The sequence below is a fragment of a genome, unplaced genomic scaffold (assembly GCF_019419815.1).
Source record: "Pyrus x bretschneideri cultivar Hongxiangsu unplaced genomic scaffold, Pyrus_bretschneideri_v1 Contig26, whole genome shotgun sequence".
Classification (NCBI taxonomy): domain Eukaryota; kingdom Viridiplantae; phylum Streptophyta; class Magnoliopsida; order Rosales; family Rosaceae; genus Pyrus; species Pyrus x bretschneideri.
Genome location: NW_025999568.1, coordinates 2,466,335 through 2,493,451, shown reverse-complemented (window position 1 = coordinate 2,493,451; position 27,117 = coordinate 2,466,335). Strand labels below are relative to the sequence as shown.

Sequence of the window (27,117 nt, the reverse complement as noted above, 5' to 3'; positions counted from 1 at the left end):
AATTTAAAAATTATAATAACTTACACTTTTATATTAATATCAGAGACTTCGATCAAAAACTAAAACCAACAAGATTTCAGTCAAAGAATATTGATAGCCAGGGACTGCATCCAAAGTGTCCCTATTAATTTCTCTCTTCATGAGAGTTCTTCTCTCTGGTGTGAGTGTTTTCCTTTCTTGTCAAACTCTGCTGTTACCGTTGGCCCTAGCCGTGGCTGGGATCAGTGACTGTCCACCCTTGCCTTCTTTTTTTTCTTTCTTCTATTTCCTTCTGCTTCATTTTCCATCTGTTTGTCATCTTGATTGTCATTGCCTTTCCATCTGAATTGTTGCCAATTTCATCTCTCTATATCCTACACCCTTTTTAACTTCATCCCTTGCCGTCCATCCATTTCTATGTCTTTCATCAACCCTTCTCTTTTTCTCTATCCTTCAACATTTCTACCCCAACTCCGATCTGCAAACACTTTTCTTCACCATGCCCTGTGGTGCTTTTGTAAGGTGTGTAAAGCTCCGGCTCGGGTGCTTACACCACCACCTTCTCTGACGACCCGTCCTTAATTTTCTATGTAATTTCTCTTGCCCTGGTTGGCAATGTGATGTGAATGTAATATTCAACGTTTATTTTATTTTCCTAGTAGCGTAATTAAATAGTACCCGTCGTTACGATCGCATGAGCATGAATAAGACTCGAATCTTCTTTTAAAAATTGTCATGTGTGCCCTACAACCCTCACAACCAATCCTTTTTCCTCATTGCACTCTTCACCAGTCAACATCTCTCCACAATTCCCTCACCAATCAGAGAGCCCACTCCTCACACCTATCCCTCAATCAAAAACTGCTTCCTCACTCTTTCTCTCTCCTCTTCTTCTCTCTCACCAAAACTCTCCATTTCCTTGCAACCCTCTAGAACGACTTCAAAACTCCACAGAACGAGCTCACAAACTCAACCATTGTACTCCTCTTGAACCCGCGAACCTAGTTGTACTAGTCGATGGTGAAATGACTAACTTTTGACTCGCCAACTCTGAACCTCCGACTCGGTGAGTTTTCCTCCAACAAGTTTCATGTCAAGTTACAAGGTTTTAGGAAGTGGGGACACCTCTACACAACTCCCTAGGGTCCCTATGTCACATCCCAGCCCGGGGTGGATCACTTCCCGGGCCCGCTCCACAACCGTAGCATGATATTGTCCACTTTGGGCTTACCTTTCCCTCACGGTTTTGTTTTTGGGAACTCACGAGCAACTTCTCAGTGGGTCACCCATCATGGGATTGCTCTAGCCTCCTTCTCGCTTAACTTCGGAGTTCCTATGGAACCCGAAGCCAGTGAGCTCCCAAAATGCCTCGTGCTAGGTAGGGATTGGAATATACATATAAGGATCACTCCCCTGGGCAATGTGGGATGTCACAATCCACCCCCCTTAGGGGCCCGACATCCTCGTCGGCACACCATGGCCAGGGTTAGGCTCTGAAACCAAATTGTCACATCCCGGCCCGAGGTCCACCACATCCCAGGCCCGCTTCACCACCGTAACATGATATTGTCTGCTTTGGGCCCCGACCATGCCCGCACGGTTTTGTTTCTGGGAACTCGCACGAGAACTTCCCAGTGGGTCACCCATCATGAGAATGCTTTTGCGCGTTTCTCACTTAACTTCGGAGTTCCCATGGAACCCAAATCCAGTGAGTTCCCAAAAGGCCTCGTGCTAGGTAGGGATGGGAATATACATATAAGGATCACTCCCCTGGGCGATGTGGGATGTCACACCCTAGACTAAGTTTCGAGTCGAGTTGACGTCGAAACAAGCGAGTTGAGGAGTCAAAGTTTAGGCCGAACCTTTCGAGGCTTTTTTCAAGCCATTTCCCATTCATTTTTGGACTTTTGAAAGGTGCAATCTTGTTCTACTCTTCATAAGCTTCATTTACATATAAAGTACACAAAAAATGGTTGAGAAATGAAGAAGATATGAAGCTTTGAAAAATTTCCCAGTTTCCGACGAAACCAGATGGCGGCGACTATTGGAAGTTCACCGAAGAAGAAGAAGAAGAATATTCCGTCAAAGTTGACGGAATATTCTAACGATGTTAGGTAACTCTGTTACTATTGTTAATTATGACAGAATATTCCTAACATCCGTCAATCTATATGAGGTGCATGACCAGTGCTTAAGGGCGCGTCCGGCCTCCCATCGGCGAGTGCTTGACACGTACGGATCCATGACTTCATGTAGATCATTTTCATATATTCAAACCTTCCGTTTGAGCAAAGTATGGGAGATTTACCTAGCCTTTTTGAATATGTCCTATTTAATTTATTAGTTTAGTTATTTCATATTAGGTAAAAATTATCCCGAGGACGCTCGAGGTCAAGCGAGGCTAGGAGGCTATAATCCGACCACGTACCAATGAGTGGGCATTTTGTTTTTGTATATATATAAACCTTATAGTTTCCAGAAATGCGTTTGAATTGATTTATAGATATCCTGCCATTATTATTTTTAGATTGATATTACGCCTATTATGCCATAATTAAATATGTTATAAGAAATGTTCTAATGCTATGGATTGCTAAAACAATCCTACGGGATGCACATGTAAGTTTGCATTGTTGACTAAAATTGTTGAATGGGTATGGTATGTTTATATTTATGTAGTTTGCTCATCATTACTACACCCCGGTGTTAGTGCTCACCCGAGACCAGGGCTAGTCTTTCACATGTATGTTCACCTTTGCACTGCACGTTCGCCTTGGATCCAAGTAGGTGCCAGTCCTGTCGTACAGGTTGCATTAGGCCACTCCGACTTGTAGGTGACCGTGATTATTGCTAGTCTTCATGTGATTATAACACTAGAGCGTACTTATACATTACACCAGTCTTGTTCATGTTAGAAACTATCTACATGAACTCGTGTGCTAACGTAGATTGGTGAGCAACCTGTTTTCATTATGCTATTGTTGGGATATTGTAGTTTGGCATAGTCTGGCATTATTGTTTATTTAAAGTTGTTTTCATACTTATATGTAGTATGATTTTCTGGAAACTATACATGATTTATAGCAAGGGGCTAGTATGTGCCGAAAATAAATGTGTTTTATAAACCTTTGTTTTTATGCCCACTCACCCTTATGTTTTTCGCCCCTCCAGGTCTTAGATAGCTAAATTATATGTGGCATATGAGGAAACTCCGGCGGATTCTGACATATCTAAATAAATGTAGGGTTTTTCCCGGTTGTGTACTAAGCACTTTAATTAGTTTAGATTGCACACTCTTTTGTCATCTATGCTTTGAATATTTGTACTCTATGGGTTCTACCCACTACTACACACTCACTTTATTAGTTAAATAAGTTCTAGTTTTGGTTTTAAATTATTCACATATTTACATCACTCACACTTTTGGGTATGTCACATTAGGGTGACGGCTAGTACACCTTAACTCCAGGTAGGGCGTGTCAGGTTGGTATTAGAGCATAGGTTTTGGCAGTCATGTATTCCTCGTATATGTTATAGGTCCTAATGATTTTTTATCTCTTATGTCAGAATCATGCCACCTCGTAGAGAGCCACGTGTCTCTTTTGAGACTAATTTTTCGGATTTTGGGCAACTGGATGAGGCAATCGCCAGCGCCATTCAGTCTACACTTCGTCTTCCCCAGAGGACCACCTTAGAGACTATGTCCCATCTACAGATAAATAATTTATTTGGAAATGAAGGACCCGCGAAATCTGAGATTTGGATTGATCATGTTGAAAAGACTTTCCATGCAGCGGCAGGGAAATCTTCCAGAAGAAAGATGGGTTGAGACAACGACTTGGTTCTTCCGCCTGGGAGCTGGATCTTGGTGGGCTCAAGAGTCAAGCCCATTGTCTGCTAAAGATGCCATGAATTGGGATGTTTTCAAGCATCTATTTAAGGTTACGTTCATACCTCCGAAGTATAAGGACCAGAAGAGGGAAGAATTCACAGAGCTGAAACAAGGAAAGATGTCAGCCATAGAGTACCATCGAAAGTTTATTGACTTATCTCGTTATTGTCTTGAGATCGCTGAGAATCCAAAGGAGATGCTCCATTATTTTAAGAAGGGGACTCGTAAGCGGTTGCATTCTTTAACGTTCTGCTTCGTGTTGAGGATTTTGAAATGTTCCTGATGATGACGATGATGATGAGGATAATAGTAATGCCCAGAGGAATAATAACAAGGGGCATTCGCCTTTTGGCCCTAGAAAGACTCATAATTTTAAGAGAAATGGAAATAGTTCTGGATCGTTGAGCGGTGGTTCAAGTTCCAATACACCACGAAGGGGCGGCAACTTCATCGATCATTCATGTTTTCAAAATTAGGGGAACCCTAGCAACTCTAGTGCTCCACTTTGTCCCAGATGCAATAACCGTCATCACGGTGAATGTAAAAAGGGGAGTAGTGGATGTTATACATGGGACCAGATGGGGCATATGGCTAATCAGTGTTCGTAGAAGCAGCAGAGACCTCAACCTCCCATTCTACCACCTGCAGTTCATCTCCAACAGATTCTAGGTTCTGGTACATATCCGCAGAGAGGCTATGGTGATGCTTACCACTACCAAGGTGACATAGCTCAGTGTCCAGGATGAGCATATCAGTACCCACCTGATCCCCACTACTAAAGCTGTTATCCTTAGTACCAAAGGGGTTACATGCCGTTTACGCTGTATCTTGGAAGCGGAGCTCAGTGGTATATTGAAGGGCGGTCCCAGAATCTTGATGTAGCTTCCAGCAGTGGCGCATCAACCAGACAGCCTAATCCAACACATCAAGGTCGAGGTAACTAGGGAAACAGAAGTCGAGGAGGCAGATAACAGGCACAGGGTCGTGTCAATCATATCACCTTGCAAAATGCTTAGGGTAACCCCGACTTGATTTAGGGTACGTTGAACGTTCTTGGCCATTTTGATAGAATATTAATTGACTCGGGTGCTTGATAGGAGCATATTTAGGCGACTTACTTAGCTTGTTTTCGTGCATCTATGTTGTTAATTCATAGTTGTTTTAGTAGTTTAAGTCATTTTCGTGTGTTTTTAGGTTCATATGGCTAAGGAAGCAAAAAGATGCATTTTGGAGCAAAATTGGGCTTGGAATGGATAGCATATGATTGGAGCCAAAGTGTTGGACGAATTTGAAGGCCTTGTATTCATTTTGGACATAAAACAAAGGGCCTAGTCCATTCTCTCTTAAACCAACCCCAAGGCCATGTATTTCCTTCCAATTCCAAAGCCCACAATCACTTCAAAAGCCATGCAAAGAACCATCCATTCCATCAAAAACAATCCATCAATTCACATGCAAAACCACCATTAACACACATGCACCCAAACAAAGCCAACCTAGCTAACCCTACATGCATTCTTTATGCAACTCTTCATCATTCCACCATTCATTCTTTATTCCACAAACAAGTCACATGCATTTCCACCTTCCTACTTCATCATTTCACCACATTCTCCCTTTTTAACTCATTTCATTATTCATTCACTTTGCAATCATTCAATTCATCCCACACTTCCATTTCATTCAATGCCATCTCTCCATTCTCACACCACAAATAAACACTTCCCCTTAGAATCCAAAACCATTCTTCCATTTCCACCACTCCTCATCCACTTCCATAATTCCACACTTCCATCCCCCCAACCAACTATCCCTAGACCTTATGCTACAACGAAGAGGAAGAGAAGAGGGCCTAAACGTTCATACAATTCAAGTTTGAGTTGTTGGAATGTTTAGGCGTTTCTTTGATTTCAATGTTTAATTTCAATTCTCTTTGTTTTGTACGTATGAGGAACTAAACCCCCCTTAGCTAGGGGGTGATTCGAAATATATGTTTATGCTTGCAATATGATTTGATTACTTTTAATTACGTTTCATAAGTTGTGAATTCAATTTGTTTAACTATTTGATTGATATCCTATTTATGTATGTTTATTAAGAATGAACGCTTAATTCCCATGCATGAATTTGACGCTAGAATATAAGTGAGTTTCACGTAATAGTTATGAACTTATATTCACAAGTAGTGGAGGTTGCTTATAAACAATCGCGTTAAACAAATTCTTGGCATAAGTTTCATGCAATCATAGTAACGAATGCCTCGTCAACACTTATAGTTTTCATGTTGCTTAATGATTCTTGCTTGTATCTCTATTATGCAATTCATGTAGGGAACTTGTGAGGAATGCTTTGGGTTGTCGTATGCAATCATCCAATTCATTAACTTAAGGAAAACTTGACGGTTAATTTAAGCGGACCTAATTAACCCGGAGCGTTGAGAATTCATGGTTTATTGAAAAGCAATTAGAAATCTTTTTATTATGCAAGTGTAACATGTGTGGAGATGAACCCCTTGGCTAGCATCCATTCATTCCATTTCATCAATTTCATATTTACATTCTGTTTTAATTGCAATTTGTTCATTTAGTTTAATTCCGTCCAAAACTCAATCCCCCTTTACTTTATTGTTCAATTTAGTTAGAAATCAATTTAGTTTGTGTTTTTAAAGTATTTTGAGTCTTTTGGTTTGTCTTAGTGTTTTAAAGTTTAGTTTTGCATTCTTTGAATCTAGTATAGTGTTTTATATTGTGTTTTTACGTTTTTGAGTCAGTTTCCAAGTGATTTTGCAATCCCTCCTAATCCCCGGTTAAGAACGATCCCTACTTATACTTATACTACAATTGTCAAAAAGAGGGTTTAATTTGTGTGCGCATAAATCTCGCATCAAATTTTGGCGCCGTTGCCGGGGATTAGCAACTTTGCTAATCCCTTGGATTGTTTTATTTTCGTTTGTTTTTATTTTTCCAGATTCTTAAATTTGTTTTGTTTCTTGTTTTAGGTACTAGTTCATGACTCGGAGTTCTCATCCGATTCGTGAACATATCCTGGAGTGATTGGGTTCATCGTCCGACTGTACGACGTTAAAGCAAGCGCTACTTGGGAGGCAACCCAATACAGTAAATAAAACTTTTGCTTGTTCATTGATTTTTTCGATAAATTACAATTGTATCTAAACATGGCAGAAAGATGGAGCCTTTACAAAGGTTGTGTACGTGAGGCCCCACTACGTGGCAACACTCTCGGAGCAAGAGGCATCGGAGCAGGAGGCATCGGAACAGGAGGTCTCGGAGCAGAAGGCATTGGAGCAAGAGGCATCGGAGCGGAAGGCATAGGAGCGGGAGGCACCGAAGATAGATCATTCAAGGCCCCAAACCTTGGTGGAACGCTGGATGACCCAGGAAAGAGGTGCCTCTGGAAGAAAGCTGCAAACCGTTGACGGTCATCAAGCTCATCAAGCTTCCTCTTCATGCCTGTTGAATAATTGTTGGCAAGCACGTGCAAACTTCGGTTCTCGTACTTAAGCTGTTTGATCTCCTGCTTAAGACTCTCCACCTCCGCCATCAATGATTCAACCTGACGGGAGCGAGCAAGAAGGCGCTGACCCATGTTGGACACAGAGCCAGCGCACTGAACACTCAGAGCCAGGGATTCTTGAACGGCCAACTCATCGGACCGTCCTGAAAGCAGCTGACTGTCTTTGGGAATGAGGAGGTTCCGAGCCACTATCGTAGCCGTTGTGGGATCCGTCATCACAGAGTCCTCATCTGTAAGAGGGCCATGGGAAGATAAGAAAGACGGGCACCATACCTTACCCTGACGAGGCGCGACCGGGTCACTGCTTAGACTCAAATCTAAGCAAATGTTCGATGGGTTGGATGAGCTAGCCATTGTTCAAGAAGTTAAAAGAAAAGGGTTGGATGGAGGAAAATCTCGACGGGCCGAAGATGATTTTTGGGAAGTCTTCAAAGTGTGCAGATAGAGGTGATCGATCACCTCTATTAAAGGATAGGCGACACAATCACCAATTCAGCATTGAAGAGACACCGCTCTTCAAAAAACCGGATTTTCTGGCGTAAAGATCGCCAGCTCTTCAGACGCAATCCAAGCTTTTCAGAAAGCGTGTGCAAATTTGTCAAAAGCTCCCAGCTTTTCAGAAGACGCGTGGAAGGCGAGAAATCAGCTGCACACTTTAGCCGACAAACGTGGGTGACAAAGCCGAAAGCTTCCGGCTTTCCAGAAAGCGAGTGCAACTTTGTCAAAAGCTCCCGGCTTTTCAGAAGACGCGTGCCACTTTGTCAAAAGCTCCCAGCTTTTTAGAAGACGCGTGGAGGACATTGCCGCATCCGCACTGCCATTTGCCATTACAATTCCTATATACATCAACCTTCATGGCAAGGCATACACCCACAAATGCATAATTTTCCTTCTCAGCCGAAAATGTAAGCTGCAACCAACCCTCTCAAACATGCTCAGATTTCTCCTTCTCTTGAGATCACACTTTCAAACATGGATGTATCCCCCAAAGAAGATACCAAATGCCTGCAGTACGAATGAGGAAGAGGAAACGGTGGATCGAAACATGTGGATTCATTCGCTGCCTCTTCGAAAGCAAAGGTATCTCATATCATCAAGGGCGAAAGCAAAGGTATCTCATATCATGCTCTTTCCCTGTCTTTTCCTTTGTCCTTGATATTACTTGCATGGCAAAGTGAAAGAAGCAATCAGCCGGCACTTAGAGTCTATCTGGACTCTATTCCCTGGTTGCTTACCTGGCTTTGCTGAGCTATCCTCTAACCCTCTTCAATACGAATTGGAGAGATTGAACAAAGAAACAGATAAGAGGAGGAAGCTCAGACCTTCGGGGGAGACCAAAGGAAGCCTGCTGCCCAGTTCAAGAGTAGCACAAAGGAAAATCAACGATGGGAGCAGCGCAGTTCAAGAGTAAGCCTGTGGAAACTCAAGATGAAGCCTCACTGCAATCACCAAGGAGAAGATGGAACGAAAACTCCATAACCAGATTTGCATCTCTAAACTCTTCTCTTTGTTAGATACATTCTGCCATGTTTAGTATGTTTAATTGCTGTTTATATGTTTGTTTGTGTTTAGTGTGGTTTTTAACATTGAGGACAATGTTTGTTTTAAGTGTGGGGGAGTTACTAAAGTGTTTTGATGCAAATTCGTAGGGTTTTATCCACCATAACTTCAAATGTTGTTTCTTGCTGTTTTTAAGTGTGTTTAGTGTGTTTTGACTTAAAAATTCGAAAATCACATAAAAATTTGAAAAACATGTTTTGAAAAGCCTAAAAAGAGTGTTTTGAGTCGTTTTTGTGTCGTAGGTCACCTTCCAACACAATGATAAGGATTTGGTTTCTAATTGCATGACTGTTGAAAAGAGTTATAAACATGGAGAAAAGTTTGATTTACTCTTGGTATATGCTTGGTTATGGTTATAATGTATGACTTCACATGCAATTATAAAAGAAAAAAATTAGTTATGTAACATGCTTGAAGGAAGGAACTCAAACAAACGCTACAACCCTGAGAGACTTGAGCCTATAACGTTCTTTGGAGAGTATAATCTGTGATTTCTTGTTTTCTAAAGTCGTTGCATGATCTCATTATTCTTTGCTTGGTTACTACTTAGAAGGCGTTTCATCATATAGTTCCAAATGCTAGAACTCATGCCCATTTCATTCAAAGCATGTTATTGATTTGCATAACATATACCAAGATGAAGTTGTGTAGTTGCCACCATAGCCAAATAGCCTCACTTCCCATATTTCGTATATGTTGTAAGTTTTACCCCCGTTGAGCTTTGTTTAGCCTTTATTCTTTGTCAACCCACATTATCCTCACCTAGCCTAGTTTAGGACAATCCACACCTTTGTTCTTAGAAGATAGTGAGCATGACTTAAATGAATTCCTTTTGAGTTACATTATGCAAGAAAATGAGTGTGGGAGAAGGAATGCTTGTTCTTAAGTATGTTTTGAGTTTCAAAAGAAAAGAAAAACAGAAAAGAAAAGAAAGAAAGAAAAAAGAGCTTGAAAAAAATGAAAGAATGAGTGATTGAAGTAAGGGCTCAAAACACCAATTCTGGCCCTAAATTGTCTCCCTTTTTGTTCCAAAGTTGAGTTTTCATTCAAAAGAAAATTCTAAGTTGATTCAATTGCCTTGCTCACTATTTCTTTAAGAACCTTTGTTTTCCATATCCCTTCTTTGTTATCCACACGCCCCAAGCCCCATTACAACCCGTGACTTCAATCTTGAGTGTTATGTATTTCAATTGTGGAGTTTGAATTTGGTATGAGCATATGGTGTCACTGGTTCTCGCGTCTAAGTAGTAGCATTCCATTCATGAGATCATAATCTAAACATGCTTATTAACTCCAAAAATTGCGTTCTTTGTGATACATATATGTGAGTGTTCGTTTTCATGTTTAGGCGACTTACTTAGCTTGTTTTCGTGCATCTATGTTGTTAATTCATAGTTGTTTTAGTAGTTTAAGCCATTTTCGTGTGTTTTTAGGTTCATATGGCTAAGGAAGCAAAAAGATGCATTTTGGAGCATTTTGGAGCAAAATTGGGCTTGGAATGGATAGCATATGATTGGAGCCAAAGTGTTGGACGAATTTGAAGGCCTTGTATTCATTTTGGACATAAAACAAAGGGCCTAGCCCATTCTCTCTTAAACCAACCCCAAGGCCATGCATTTCCTTCCAATTCCAAAGCCCACAATCACTTCAAAAGCCATGCAAAGAACCATCCATTCCATCAAAAACAATCCATCAATTCACATGCAAAACCACCATTAACACACATGCACCCAAACAAAGCCAACCTAGCTAACCCTACATGCATTCTTTATGCAACTCTTCATCATTCCACCATTCATTCTTTATTCCACAAACAAGTCACATGCATTTCCACCTTCCTACTTCATCATTTCACCACATTCTCCCTCTTTAACTCATTTCATTATTCATTCACGTTGCAATCATTCAATTCATCCCACACTTCCATTTCATTCAATGCCATCTCTCCATTCTCACACCACAAATAAACACTTCCCCTTAGAATCCAAAACCATTCTTCCATTTCCACCACTCCTCATCCACTTCCATAATTCCACACTTCCATCCCCCCAACCAACTATCCCTAGACCTTATGCTACAACGAAGAGGACGAGAAGAGGGCCTAAACGTTCATACAATTCAAGTTTGAGTTGTTGGAATGTTTAGGCGTTTCTTTGATTTCAATGTTTAATTTCAATTCTCTTTGTTTTGTACGTATGAGGAACTAAACCCCCCTTAGCTAGGGGGTGATTCGAAATATATGTTTATGCTTGCAATATGATTTGATTACTTTTAATTACGTTTCATAAGTTGTGAATTCAATTTGTTTAACTATTTGATTGATATCCTATTTATGTATGTTTATTAAGAATGAACGCTTAATTTCCATGCATGAATTTGACGCTAGAATATAAGTGAGTTTCACGTAATAGTTATGAACTTATATTCACAAGTAGTGGAGGTTGCTTATAAACAATCGCGTTAAACAAATTCTTGGCATAAGTTTCATGCAATCATAGTAACGAATGCCTCGTCAACACTTATAGTTTTCATGTTGCTTAATGATTCTTGCTTGTATCTCTATTATGCAATTCATGTAGGGAACTTGTGAGGAATGCTTTGGGTTGTCGTATGCAATCATCCAATTCATTAACTTAAGGAAAACTTGACGGTTAATTTAAGCGGACCTAATTAACCCGGAGCGTTGAGAATTCATGGTTTATTGAAAAGCAATTAGAAATCTTTTTATTATGCAAGTGTAACATGTGTGGAGATGAACCCCTTGGCTAGCATCCATTCATTCCATTTCATCAATTTCATATTTACATTCTGTTTTAATTGCAATTTGTTCATTTAGTTTAATTCCGTCCAAAACTCAATCCCCCTTTACTTTATTGTTCAATTTAGTTAGAAATCAATTTAGTTTGTGTTTTTAAAGTATTTTGAGTCTTTTGGTTTGTCTTAGTGTTTTAAAGTTTAGTTTTGCATTCTTTGAATCTAGTATAGTGTTTTATATTGTGTTTTTACGTTTTTGAGTCAGTTTCCAAGTGATTTTGCAATCCCTTCTAATCCCCGGTTAAGAACGATCCCTACTTATACTTATACTACAATTGTCAAAAAGAGGGTTTAATTTGTGTGCGCATAAATCTCGCATCAGTGCTACCCATTCTACTATTTCCTATACATTTGCTCAAAAGACTTTATGAGTTGGAGTTTTCGATGCCTACGAGTGAAGTTTGTTATGTTAGTTGGGAGTATCGAGGATGTCCTGTCCTTATTGAGGATGTTGTAATGCCAACCAATCTTGTTCATTTGGATATCGTTGATTTTGACGTTATCTTAGGCATGGATTGGTTAGATTACAATCATGCCATGTTGAATTGCCGTTAGAAAATTGTTACCTTCCATCGATCAGGCATGTCGATGGTAACTTTTATCAGCGAAAGTAGCGGGTTGAAGCACGAAATTATCTTTGTTGTGAGGGCTAAGCAGATGTTGAGGAATGGTTGTCAAGGCTACTTGGCTCATGTAGTGTTGACTGAAGACACTCCTGCTCACATGGAAAACGTTCGAGTAGTTAGACACTTTCCTGATGTTTTTCTCAACGACTTACCTGGCTTACCATCAGATTGTGAAGTGGAGTTCGTTATCGACCTAATTCCAGGTACCGATCTTATTTCTCTAACTCCTTATCATATGGCACCTGTGGTGTTAAGGGAATTAAAAGATCAATTGCGAGAACTTGTTTAAAAAGGGTTTATTCAGCCGAGCACTACCCCTTGGGGAGCTCTAGTCTTGTTTGTAAGGAAGAAAAACGGAACTTTGAGGTTATGTATCGATTATAGACAATTGAATTGGGTGACGATTAAAAATCGTTATCCGTTGCTTCGTATCGATGATTTTTTTTATCAGCTTCGTGGTGCTTGTGTTTTCTCAAAAATCGATCTAAGGTCTGGTTATTACTAGCTAAAGATCAGAAGTGAGTTTCTTGTGATGTTGTTCAGGTTGACTAATGCTCAAGCAACTTTTATGGACTCGATGAATCGAGTATTCTGTCCGTACCTTGACAGGTTCGTAATTATTTTCATCGATGACATTCTGGTGTATTCTAAGAGCAAGGTTGACCATGCTAGACATTTATGTCTGGTTTTGAAGAAGCTAAGGGAGAATCAACTGTACACTAAATTCAATAAATGTCAATTCTGGTTGGATCAGGTGTCATTCCTGGGGCACATGATATTCGCTTAGGGTGTTCTCGTAGATCCCCAGAAAGCAGTAACAGTGGAAAATTGGGAGCAACCTCAGACTGTCACTAAAGTATGGAGTTTTCTTGGTCTTGCAAGCTATTATCGATGATTTGTGAATGATTTCTCCGAAATAGCCCTGCCTCTGACAAGGTTGACCAGGAAATGAGTTAATTTTGAATGGAGTGATGATTGTGAATGATGTTTTCAACAGTTGAAGTACTGTCTCACTCATGCGCTTGTCTTGGCACTTCCAGATGACAATGGGAATTTCGAGATCTACGGTGACGCCTCTCTGAATGGTCTGGGCTGCTTGCTAATGCAGCATAGAAAGGTGATCGTGTATACTTCACGATAATTAAAGCCCCATGAGATGAATTATCCTACTCAAAAGCCTCAAGTATATCTTTACTCAGAAGGAATTTAATCTCCGGCAGCGTAGATGGACGGAGTTGATCAACGATTATGGCTGTATTATTGAATACCATCATGGTCATGAGAATACTGTAGCAGATGCTCTCAGTAGGAAATCTCACGGTCAATTTAATGCTCTTTATGCATGTCATGTTCCTCTTCTGACCTACCTAAGATCCACTGAAGCAGCTTTAGAAGTGGGTGACTAGGGAGCTCTACTTGCTAACTTTCAAGTTAGGCCATTTTTGTTGGATCGTGTTCTAAAGGCCCAAATGAATGACTTTGAATCCCAGGAGTTAAAGAAAACAGTGTTAAATGGTAATATGGGAGATCTAAGGATTCGAAGGTCTGATGGTATATTTATGCAAGGCATCAGATGTATGTACCTAAGGTGGAAGAACTGAAGAAAGAAATACTCCATGAGGCGCATATTTCAGCTTGTGAGATACATCCCAGGAGTACTAAAATGTACCATACTATCTGACCTTTCTACTACTGGCTAGGAATGAAAAACGAAATTATGGAGTATGTGAGTCGTTGTTCAGTTTGTCAGAGGTCAAGGCTGAAAGAAAGAAACCGTTTGGGTTGCTGCAACCACTTCCTATACCTTAGTGGAAATGGGAAGATATCGCAATGGATTTCATGTACAAGTTGCCTCGTACACATAATGGCTATGACGGTATCTGGGTGATTGTAGATTGACTTACCAAGTTAGCGCATTTCCTGCCTATTTGTGAGAATTACTTGCTAAGTCGGTTGGCCGAACTTTTCGTCTCTGAAATTGTCAAGTATCATGGCGTCCTAGTTAGTATCATTTTTTACTTGTAGTTCGAAGACGTGGGGCACAAATGCTTACCTTTGATAGAATTCGCCTACAATAACAGCTTTCTCTCCAGCATTGTTATGTTACCATTTGAGGCGTTGTATAGGAAACCATGTCGTACACCGTTATGTTGGGCCGAGGTAGGCCAAAGAGTTTTGGTTGGTCCTAAGATCGTGGATGAGACGACACAAACTATTCAGGTGATTAAGGCTAACCTAAAAGCAACGTAGGATCGGCAAAAGAGTATAGCTGACAGACATTCAACCAACAGAGTATATAAGGTTGGAGATTGGGTATTCTTGAAGCTGTCGCCATGGGAATGCGTTGTGAGATTGGGTATTCTTGGGTTTTCTTAAAGTTGTCGCTGGGAAGCTAAGCCCTCGTTACATCGGGCTATACCAGATCATTGAGTGAGTTGGTGAAGTTGCTTATCGACTTGATCTACCTCAAAAGCTGTCGAGAGTGCATAATGTGTTCCACATGTCGATGCTACGAAGATATGTCTTTGATTCATCACATGTAATTCCTCCTCAGTCGTTAGAGATTAATCCAGATTTGACTTATGATGATGTTCCAGTAACGATTCTTGATTGGATAGACAAAGTTCTTAGGAATAAGACCATTCGTATGGTGAAAGTCTTTTGGAGAAACCACTTTGTTGAGGAAGCTACTGGGAGACAGAGGAGCATATGTGAGATCTTTATCCATGCTTGTTCTTTGATTATGATCTGTAGTAGTGTTGAAATTTCGGGGACGAAATTTTCTTAAGGGGGTACATTGTGCCCTGGTTGGCAATGTGACGTGGATGTAGTATTCAGCGTTTATTTTATTTTCCTAGTAGCGTAATTAAATTTTTATTTTCCTAGTATCGTAATTAAATAGTACCCGTCGTTACGATCGCGTGAGCGCGAATTAAACCCGAATCAAACTTGTAACGAAAAAGTTACGCTCTGTTAAAGTACGTTAACATCGGGTAGAATTGTGCATATGTGTGTGCGCTAATTTATCATTGTTGGAAACATTGTTTTTGATAAAGAGACGGATTTTTGCGTACGACTTCATGTACCAAAATGTAAAAACCTTATCATTTTCTTCTTCTTTTTTTTTAAATTGTCCCGTGTGCCCTAAAACCCTCACAACCAATCATTTTTCCTCATTTCACTCTTCACCATTCAACATCTCTCCCTAATTCCCTCACCAATTAGAGAGCCCACTCCTCACACCTCTCCCTCAATCAGAAAATGCTTCCTCACTCTCTCTCTCCCTTCTCATTCTCTCTTACTGAAACTTTCCCTTTCCCTGCAACCCTCTAGAACGACCTCAAAACTTCACAGATTGAACTCACAAACTCCACCATTGTACTCCTCTCGAACTCGTGAACCAAGCTGTCCTAGCCGATGGTGAAATGACTGAGTTTTAACTCGCCAACTCGGAAGCTCCGACTTGGTGAGTTTTCCTCCAACTAGTTTCAGGCCGAGTTACAAGGTTTTAGGACGTGGGGAAGCTTCTACACAACCCCCTAGGGCCCCTAGACTAAGTTTGGAGTTGACTTGACGTCGAAACAAGCAAGTTCGAGGAGTCGAAGTTTAGGCCAAATCTTTTGAGGCTTTTTCAAGCCATTTCCCGTCCATTTTTGGATTTTGAATGGTACAATCTTCTACTCTTCATAAGCTTCATTTTCATATTAAGTGCAAAAAAAAAAATGGTTGAGAAATGAAAAAGATATGAAGCTTTGAAATTTTTCCCAGTTTTCGACAAAACCAAACGGTGATGGACGGTGGCGACCGGCGAAATCTCACCGGAGAAGACGAACCGTGAAAGTTGACCAAATATTCTAACGGCATCAGGTAACTCCGTTACTATTTAACAGAATGTTTCATAAATTCTAATGAAATATTCCTAACGTCCGTCAATCTTTGTAAGGTGCATAGCCTGCGCATGGGCGAACTTGTGGCTGTGGGCTAGGTGGTGTGTGAGGGCCCGTCTGGCCTCTAGCTAGCGAGTGCTTGACACGTACGGGTCTGTGACTTTGTGTAGATCATTTTCGTATATTCAAACCTTCCGTTTGAGCAAAATATGGGAGATTTACCTGGCCTTTTTGAATATGTCCTATTTAATTTAATAGTTTAGTTATTTCACATTAGGTGAAAATTATCCCGAGGACGAGCAAGGCTAGGAGGCTACGACCCGACCACGTACTAGTGAGTGCACTTTTTGTTTTCGTGTATATATATATAAACCTTATTGTTTCCACAAATGCATTTGAATTGATTTATGCATATCCTGCCATTATTGTTTTTAGATTGATATTACGCCTATTATGCCATGACTAAATATGTTATAAGAAATGTTATAATGCTGTGGAACACTAAAACAATCATACGGGATGCACAGGTAAGTTTGCATTATTGACTAGAATTATTGAATGGGTATGGCATGTTTATATTTATGTAGCCTGGTCATCATTACTACACCTTGGTGTTAGTGCTCGTCTGGGGCCAGGGCTAGTCTTTCACGTGTATGTTCACCTCTGCACCGTACGCTCGCCTTGGATCCAAGTAGGTGCCAATCCTGTCATACAGGTTGCATTAGGCAACTCCGACTCGTAGGTGACCGCAATTATCACTAGTCTTGCTGTGATTGTAGCACTAGAGCATACTTATACATTACACCATAGTCCTGTTCATGTTAGAAACTATCTGCATGAACTCGTGTGTTAGCATAGATTGATGAGCAACCTATTTTCATTATGCTATTGTTGGGATATTGTGGTTTGGCGTAGTCTGGCATTATTGTTTATTTAAAGTTGTTTTCATACTTATACGTAGTATGATTTTCTGGAAACTGTACATGATTTCCAGTGAAGGGTTAGTATATTCCGAAAATAAATGTGTTTTATAAACCTTTGTTTTTGTGCCCACTCACCCTTCTATTTTTTGCCGCTCTAAGTCTTAGATAGCTGAATTCTCTGTGGCATACGAGGAAACTCCAACGGATTCTGACATATCTAAATAAATGTAGGGTTTTTCCCGGTTGTGTACTAAAGCACTTTAATTAGTTTAGACTGCACACTCTTTTGTCATCTATGCTCTGAATATTTGTACTCTATAGGTTCTAGCCACTACTATGCACTCACTTTACTAGTTAAATAAGTTCTAGTTTTAGTTTTAAATTATTCACATTTTTACATCACTCACACTTTTGCTTTTGTCAACTTCGAGTGATGGGCAACACGTCTCAACTCCGGGTGAGGTGTGTCACCTTCATTCTATTTTCCTTTATTGGCTCTATTGCTAATGGGTTACGTATTTCCATTAGCTTCTTTTGTTCCGTGGATGCGATCAGAAGGAAGTTTGTTGTGGGATGCGGCAAACTCCCTTTTCTTCTCTTCTGGAGACATGATATCTGGCAGCCATTTATGCTGGCTAGTGGTGGTTTGGAGGCACTGTTTTGGCGGCGTCAGTGATGGCAGGAGGATAGGGTTTTCTGTTTTGGAGTGTTTCTCTTTTTGGGCTTCAATGTGTGTTTTGGGCCCTTTCTTGTTTTGCTTTGAGGTTCATATATTTTGCTTTGTGAGTATCATGTAATTGGGCCTTTTGTGTATATTTGCTCTTTGTACTTTGTACTTTGTTGGTTTTTGTCCTGAATGCTATTTCCAATTTACCAAAAAAAAAAAAAAAAAAAAAAAGTCTAAACACCAACATTACTGTTGAAAAAAAAACAATGTATTTGCTATATTTTTTTTCACATAGGAAATGAATAAATCATCATGTAATTAAACACAAAACTTAGTGCATATGAAGAGTAGTAATAATAGTATAATGCTCATGAAAACGAATTGGAAAAATTTGAAAAACGGTCGAAGCAAATGTTAGACATTTTATTTTTAAGACAAGTTTACGTTCTTTTACTGTGCTCATGGTTAATCCGTGCTTGTTTCTCAAAATAAAACAACCACGTTCTTGTAATAGTAACACTCCATATTACAAAACTGTAACGAACAACGGTTGTGTTCAATTATTAGTCTCTCTGTTTCTCCTATCTAGTGATTCAGAAAAACAATTTATTTTATTTTATTTTATATTTTTTCTGATTTCAAATTAATCAAAGACATAGTTTTTTCTTTTTTTAACGAACCATATTATTTATACTAAAAGAGAGACAAGTAGGCTGAGCCTATCATTCATGTAGGAGGAATCTGATAAGTTCATTTAGATTTTGTTAGTATTTATAAATCATAAACCCACATATTGCCCACACGTTGTTATTTCATATAATAAAATTCAAGTTCGAACGTTTGGATTAGACTTTAGGAAGCAGATGTCCAACACAAATTGTAGCCTTACCTAATATGATTTGCCATTTATTATTTTAATTCCATATTAGCCTTACAAAATAGGATTATCTTAACACTAATTGTTATTAGGTGGTAAGTTCATGGTGTTCATGGTAGCGCATCTGTCTGAGCAAGAATCCATACATCCGCCAACTTTTTCTGTAATTTCTGCATACAGAAGAAAACTCATGTAAATAAATAAAACGATCAAAAGGTTTGACGCATACTATTTTCTATATTTTCAATTAAGGTCAAATTATAATTTTGTCACATTTTTTTATGAGTGGACGCAAGTATTGTCCCTTGTTGTTGTAGCACAATTAAAGGTGAGAACATAAAATATTCACATCATTTTTTTCTTTTTTGTTAAACAAGAGATTTGTTAGATTAGGAAGCAGACGGGGTTTGAAAAAAGCAATGAAATCTATATTGATGGACGATGAATTGGGCCTTAATGTTTATACCTGGGTTTTCTGCATCCAAGAAATTGTTACACAAGGAAGCGGAACATCCAAGCTTGCAGAAATAGTGATTGTCTTTGGGAACACTGAGTAAAGAAGGACTTGAGAACAGGCATTGAAGGGCGCATGCACTACCACATGCGAGAAGCATCATACCTCTGCTGCTCTTACATTTATTCAGACAGCCGGCGTAGCATTCTGGATTTTCGACGGCACTACACTGCCCCAGCAGCAACCCTAGAACCAAGTAACCAACGATCGCCACCGACAGTGTCACTCCCTTCTTCTCCATTTTCTCACAAAGTTTTTCTGTAGGAGTCGATTGCAGAAGAAGATATATCTCAATGAGAAGTAGAAAGAAAGCGTATGAGCAGGTAGGCACTTCTTTCCCCCTATTTATACAGGTTTTGAATTGTTATTTTTTATTTGTTTGAAAAGTGAATGGATAAGAAGAATAATACTCGTGCACTAACAATATATAGAGTTTAGTCGTACCACCAATAATCCTATTTATACGTACATAATTGACACTCTCTAATACGAGCATGCCTTACTATGGTATGTAGGATTTACGTGTATTATAGAGAGTGTCCAAGTGAAGTGCGTTAGTTGTGTATGTCCAAATAACACATTGTCTGCTAGGTAGTTCCAATTGTATTAGACCGTGTCAACAAGCGCGTATTAGTTTGGTATCTTTTTTGTTTTCAGGACAAAATAAATATTGTGTCTAAACAACATTATTGAATAGTGTTAATATTGTATGTAGATGAAGCAGAAGCCAGGTAGGAATCTTATTAAGGACTAGAGAGAGCACGATCCCCCCACCCCCCAAAAAAGGTCAAAATAAAAATTAAGTCCTAGCTTAAATCGTAGCTGCCTTCTTTCACTTGATACTACGTTAAATTGGACTACTGCAAATAATAATTAATTCATCACCACCAACAACTCAGCAACTCTAGTACTCGCTTCTCATCCAAAACCACCAAGTGATTTATATAACACAAAAAATTTAGTTGCAAAGTAGATTCCGGTAGGCTATCTCAAGACGAAGAAGAAAAAAAAAAATAAAAAAAAAATAAAAAAAAGGAAAATAGGCTATGTTTTAAGGGAAATGACACCTTTTCTAAAAAAGTTGAAAGTTAGTCATTTTTTTTCGTAAAATAATAAAATGCCCATTAACGCTCCCTCTTGTCGTACATCTTATAAAATTTGGCCTCCCATCCCTCTACGTACATAATTTATATCTTTGTTCACTTTAATAATATCGACCAAAAAATACAATTAAAATAGAACGAAGGATGGGAAAGTACGTTAGCCACACATTGTATATATGGTTTTGTCAAATACTCGATAAAATGTCTTATTTCAAATAAAATAAAAAATTTACGTGGCAATCGCTGTTTTTAAAACTCGACAAGAAGCTACGTACATCCGTCACTATTTAATTATGATTCGCGTCAATTAAGTTTCGAACTTCACTCTAGGCTTAAGCATTTGTCATCGACATGCAAGACGGGAGGTCTCGCTAATAGAGTGCTATCCCACATGCATTGTTGAGTTTGAATCTTTTCTTCCGTTTTCTCTAGGCATTAAGCCTTCGCTTTTGAAAAGAAATAGAGGAGGACGAAGAAGAGGGTTTAATTAGGGTAGTATTATCCACATACTTATTTTTTACTTCTTATGCATTTTTTGTAATTTTTGACCGTCGGATCGAAATGAATAGAGGAAAATCAATGGTCAAAATTAACAAAAGTATGTGAAAGATAAAAATGAGTGTGAATAACACTTTTCTTCGATTAATCCCCAAAACATAAGTGAATGGTGTACATGTATGGCCGTATATGGGATGCTAAGTACATAAATGAATGGTGTAGATCCATGTGGGTTTGTTGGAGATTAACCCAACACATGCCCTTACATAAGTGAGAATGGTATGTATGGGTTTATTAAATCTCAATGGGGCGGGGAGGGCACGCTATTGGATAAATACTCTGAGCATTCTAATGTACGTCAATTGCGAAGATTGCCAGTGAGGATGTATGAAAGGAAAAAGATAATGCTAAAAAGATCAAAATTTTAAATTAAATTTGTGAACTAAATGATGTGTCATCAATATGAAATAAACACGTCAATTACCACTTAAGTAATAATCCATTTATCAACCATCACATCATTTGGTTTATAAACTCAACCCCCCCCCTTCAAAAACAACATTATGCAAAAGAAAAAAGGAGAATATCAAATTATTTATAAAAGTCGAGAGGGAATTATAAGGGTCTCATGGTGTTGCTAATATGAATGAACAACGTTGATAATTTCATAAACCTAAAATATAGTACAATATTAATAAATAAATGCTCGTCCTATAATTTGAGTGCATTGATAAAATAAGTTGATGGTGTGAGGGCCACATAGAAACAATTTATGTACTGTATTCAATTCTTATGGACTTATAAATCCAAGAATTTTATCATGGATAATGGATTTTAAAAGATTTCTATGGATTCTTTTGGACTTTGGTGGTCCATTTATTTAACCAGAATTTTTAATAATTTCGAATTTTAATTTGAAATGGTAATATGACCATGGCAAAATGATGGTGGAACTGGCCGTGGAAAGTTGTGGTGGTGATGCAGGTCGTGGCAAGATGGTGGCAGTAGAGTCGAGGGGGTGGCAATTGTTGAGTGGCAATGGCGGTGGGGGTGATAGTGATGGTCATAGAAATAGGGTGGAAATAGAGGTGGTAGGGTTATAAATCAGTTCAAAACAGTTCTAGCTCACACCAGGCTTGGCTCGTGTTTGACTTGTTGAAGCTCATTTCATGAAAGAACCAAATCAAGCTAGTTCAGATTGAATACGAAACAAGCCAAGCTTGACATTAGTATGTTTGGCTTGTAAAGCTTAATGCCAGTATTTCAGTCCCTTTTTTACCTAGAGCCTTTTAGCCATCTTGTTTGTCGTACTAGTTACTAAACGAGTAAGGACTAAGATCACCACGACACTGTGTCTAACACATTTGTATCATTATTTTCTTATCCAACCATGTGTCATTTCTAACTCATTCTAGAATATATATTTGTGAATATTTTTTCTCATCACCCTCAAGTGGTGGTAATGCTCACCACCATACTTATCAACGTTGGATAAGTTTAAATTTCTAGATCTGTGTGTTGCATAAACAAAAATCTAAAACTTAAGCTCATCTAATGGTAATAAATAGGGTGATTAGTATCACTACTACTATATTAGCTTTAGGTGTCGGATGATGGTGGCGGTTTAATAAGCCATTATGTCGGATAAAAGATATTTACATCATTCAGTTAGTGTCGGATAACAATGAAATCCTGTCGGTTATATCCGACATAAATTCCTGGCGGATATTTAGTGTCAGATGCAACCGCCAGTATTTTTGAATTCTTTTTTTTAAATATTTTTAACATATTCCGGCGGTTTTTAAGTTAATGGTGGCGGTTATAACCAACTGAGATTGACTATTTTATTATTTTAGTTTCTAGCAGTTATTATTTTAGTATCCTTGCGGTTATAACTGACAGAAATTGACTATTTTATTATTTTAAAATGTTATTCGAGAGATGTGTTACCTTAGCCGGAGAGGGAGTGGAATCGCCGAATTGAGTTGACTGAGAAGCCATGAAACCACCGCTGGAGAAGGCTTTGGTCACTTCGAATTGGGAGCCTGAGAACATCTTTGAAAACCTTAGAAACCGATCTGGGAAAGGAAAGAGAGAGGAAATGAAAGTGGCGGTCTGAGATGAACCGGTGCTATTATACGAGATATTTACGAAGGCAAACAATCGTCCCACCAATCTTGTTTTTAATTTTTTATTTTCCCGCTGAATTTTCGTCTTTATATCGGAAAAAGGACTCGAATTGAATTTGTCTTTTATTTATTTATTTATTATTATTATTGATTTATATCTTATGCATATGAGAAAGATAATTGTTATTTATAACTTTAATGTACGTAACACTCAATTTTACGGATATTTAATTGTTTGACTTAATTTTCACAATTATGAGATCTTTTATGGTTAATGTCAACAAATCATTTTTGAATCACCCAATATTAAATACTATTGGAAAAATGAGTTATTTACATAGAAGTATTATATTCATACACCCCAAATTACTTGTCCTACACCCTTTTAATTTTTTAATATTTTTCTATCAAATGTTAGTGGTGTGCAGAAAATATTACAAAAATTAAAAAGGTGTGGGAGAAATAATTTGGGGTGTGTGAATATAATCTTTCATTTACATATAAATATATTTTTTTCACTTGTGGCCCCTTTTAGATATAACTGACACGAACAAAGGAAAATTTTGGACGGCCACCAGAATAATCTCTGAATGTTTTTTTTTTTTTTTCACTCATGGCCCCGTTACCTAATCTCTGAATTTTTTTTTTTTCTTTTGCGATTTTTTACACATGCCATCTTGGAGTATATAGAAACATATTTGACGGTTGGATTGTTAAATCTAGTTTCGTAGAATGCATATTCTATCAAATTGATAGATTTAACAAACACTTAAGAGTTAATGTTATACTTCCATTAAGTATAAAATAAGATTTATCCACTAGTGTAAATATTTTAAATTGAAGATCAAATTCATTCATTGCATTCTTATAGGGTCGAAGAGTGTAGTTATAAAAAATCATCAAAATCAGAGCTAAAATAACCGTTAAATTGTGATTTTTCGTTTATAATCATAAAAAACTTTTGTTTCGTTACCTAATCTCTGAATGTTTGTTTTTTGCGATTTTTTACATATGCGATCTCAGAGTGTGTAGAAACAAGTTTGACAGTTGGATCGTTGAAAAACGTTTCGTAGAATGTGTACCGCATCAAAATGGTAGATTAAACAAACACTTAGAGTTAATGTTATACTTCCCCATCAAGTATAAAATAAGATTTTGTGGTATCCACTAGTGTAAATATTTTAAATTGAAGATTGAATTCGCTCAATGCATTCTTAAGGGTCAAGGAGTGTAGCTGTAAAAAATCATCAAAATCGAAGCTAAAATAACCGTTAAATTGTGATTTTTCGTTTATAACCGTTGAAAACTTTTGTTCCGTTACCTAATCTCTAAATGTTTTTTTTTTCCGATTTTTTACGTATGCAATCTTGTAGTATCTACAAACAAGTTTGACGGTTTGTTGAAACTAGTTTCGTAGAATGCATATCTTCGTTAAATTTGCCTAAATTTTGAAGTGAGAAAAGTAATTTGTGCTAAATTTTTATTTATGTTTTTCAAATATTGATTAGACAATATTTAGTTTGTGTGATGACATTTTCATTGTACAATTATCTTTTTGTTTTTTTTATCGCATATTTTACATGGGTTATTATCTATTAAACCAAACAATTATTTATTTAATTTTAAAAAATGTATTCGATTTAAATACATATTATTTATTAAACCAAACAATTATTATTTTATTTTTTTAAATCGTAACAAAATTTTTGGGGGGGGGAATTTAAAATTCTGGGATAGGGAATTTAAATTTTGGGGGGGGGGGGGGGTCGGGGGGATTTAAAATTTTGGGAGAGGGAATTTAAAATTTTGGAAGGGAATTTTGGGAGGATTTTTGCCGCTATTTTTTTTTTAAAAAAAATTTCTATCGGTTTTAACCGACAGTAATGAAAATTTTCCAAAATAAAACCCCTCCATCTCTTCCTTGCGTCGGTGCCTTCTCCCTTCCCCCTCCCTTCTCCCTTTTCTCCTGTCCTCATTTCCTTCTCCTTCTCTTCTCCTCTTCTCCTTCTCGCTTCAATCACCATTGATGAACAATTCAAGAAGTAACATTCTGCAACCAGTCTAACCAGTCTGCAAAACTTGCACAAATTTCCAGTTTGTCTTTTCTTTTCTTTTTCAAATATATTTATCTGTCTTTCCAATCCTTTTCTTGTTGAGGGTCGAACTTCTATCTAACTAACTAACTAACTAACTAACTAACTAACTATATATATATATATTCAGGTGTCGAACCAGTTCCCTTTGGGACTCATGTCGAACCCGTCTCTAGTTAGGAATGTAGCACTTGTGGGGCACTTGCAGCACGAGAAAACAGTGTTCATGGATATGTTGGTGAAGCAGACTCACCATATGTCTACTTTTGATTCAAATAACGATAAGCACATGAGGTACATGAATACAAGGACTGATGAGCAAGAAAGGAGGATATCCATTAAGATAGTTCCTATTTCCCTTGTACTCGAGGATAGCAAGTGTAAATCGTATTTGTGCAACATCATGGATATGCCAGGTCATGTCAATTTCTTTGATGAAATGACTACAGCCCTTAAGCTTGCCGACGGTGTTGTCTTGATTGTGGACACTGCGAAACATGAAACAAACTTGAAGAATATGGTGTACCTTAGAGGAACATTGCACATCTCAAAGCTGGAAAATGCAGTGAATGCAGGGGAGGTCAACTTGAAAAGGAAAGAAATGATTCAGAAAGTGGTTTATATTTTTTTATTATTAATATATTTTTTGTCTATTTTATCCGACAGAGAATGTTCTTATTTATTCATTATTAATAAATTTCCTGTTAGTTATATTCGACACAAGTTTTGTCGGGTTTAGAGTATTTTCTGTCGAAAAATTCATTACCTGACATTGGCAATTCTGTCGCTTATTATATCTGTCACTGCATCCATTTTCTGTTAGATTTTGCTTAATATCCGATAATAATATACGTTTTTTTTTCTGTTATCATAGTAACACTAATAAATGGTTTTGTAGTAGTGTATTACCACCACTTGAGAGTGGTGAGAAAAAAATACACCCATACCTCTTCGACATTACTCTACCACCTTAGAAGCTTAGTATGCTTGGTAGAAATGTCACCAAAGTTAATACACTACCAAGAATCCATAAAATCAACACCTAACATTCACATGTTCATACACTACCAGAAAATAGGGCTTGATCTACAAAATTTTGCCCGACAAACCAAATTTTATTAGGTAAAAGGACTTTACCTCGACGGATTTTTTAATTGGTAGGGCAAAGATGGTCAACATTTAGGATTTACTCAAAAACTTATGTGAGGGAAGGTGATCATAGGGCAAGTCACAATTCCTCAGGCAAAATTTTGCATGAAGAGGGAAAAAATGGCGCAAAATATTTGACGATTTGCCCAATGAGTCATGTGTTCATCGACTAAGTTAACACTATAATGTTTGTTGACCAAGTTCTACTGTCGGTGGTCAAATTCCCACTCGATGTTTACCTTGTGCTTTTGCGACGGCATGGTTCGTCAAGCAAATCCATATTCATCAATTATAAGTATGTGCCTTCCTCTTCCTCTTTCTCCTCCATGCTTTCCTCTTCCTCTTTCTCCCCTTCTTCTTTGTTCATACCCTCTTTTCCCATTACCATATCCTTTCCTTTCATCACTTTGCACAAAATTCCTAAGTACCTCATGAAAAACAGCAGCAACAAATGCATGGTTATAGTGGCATTAGGGCACAACTAGAAGATAATGATGCCTAGACCCACAGAACTAGTTAGGGAAAAGAGGTGCACCTTCATTTATGAAGGTTAGGGAGTAGTATTGGTGGTAAAAATCAGAGCAGCAAGTATGAAAAGAGCAAATGGCTATTTTTTGTATTATCCCATCTATGAGTTCTTATGTGATATGAGTATGAGAACTCCTCATTAATCACGTTCAATGGACTCATTCTCTATTGTTCACCTACATACTTGTCTTGGTGTCAATCACACTAACGGCTCGAGACCAATCACTCTCCTGGAGAGAAGACATGGCATGTACTAATCTTAACGGATCGTCAATGTCCAGTTAGCAATTCTATGATCAATAACGTTTAGGAAATGTGTATGAAAGAGAATGGTCTCATGAATC

The 27,117-nt window shown here is 38.1% G+C and overlaps 2 protein-coding genes across 2 annotated transcripts; one reads left to right on the top strand and one right to left on the bottom strand.

Annotated features, from left to right (window-relative positions):
* Positions 1 to 18,767: 18,767 nt before the first annotated feature.
* LOC103948851 (thionin-like protein 2) lies at positions 18,768 to 19,655 on the bottom strand. Its single transcript, XM_009359930.2, has 2 exons — positions 19,226 to 19,655; positions 18,768 to 18,929 (listed from the first exon to the last, which is right to left on the bottom strand). The coding sequence occupies exons 1-2, from the start codon at positions 19,512 to 19,514 to the stop codon at positions 18,838 to 18,840; spliced, it is 381 nt and encodes a 126-aa protein (XP_009358205.1). The 5' UTR covers positions 19,515 to 19,655; the 3' UTR covers positions 18,768 to 18,837.
* A 5,598-nt stretch (positions 19,656 to 25,253) lies between these two features.
* Positions 25,254 to 25,930, top strand: LOC125478702 (110 kDa U5 small nuclear ribonucleoprotein component CLO-like). The gene is made up of 2 exons (XM_048587133.1): positions 25,254 to 25,712; positions 25,805 to 25,930. The coding sequence occupies exons 1-2, from the start codon at positions 25,254 to 25,256 to the stop codon at positions 25,928 to 25,930; spliced, it is 585 nt and encodes a 194-aa protein (XP_048443090.1).
* Positions 25,931 to 27,117: the final 1,187 nt, after the last annotated feature.

Excerpts from the sequence above, each read along its gene's own strand:
- LOC103948851 (XM_009359930.2), bottom strand. The coding sequence starts at position 19,514 with ATGGAGAAGAAGGGAGTGACACTGTCGGTGGCGATCGTTGGTTACTTG. Across the intron at positions 18,930-19,225 it reads CTTGGATGCAGAAAACCCAG|AAATTACAGAAAAAGTTGGC; the intron begins GTATAAACATTA and ends TTCTGTATGCAG.
- LOC125478702 (XM_048587133.1), top strand. The coding sequence starts at position 25,254 with ATGTCGAACCCGTCTCTAGTTAGGAATGTAGCACTTGTGGGGCACTTG. Across the intron at positions 25,713-25,804 it reads AAGAAATGATTCAGAAAGTG|TTATATTCGACACAAGTTTT; the intron begins GTTTATATTTTT and ends ATTTCCTGTTAG.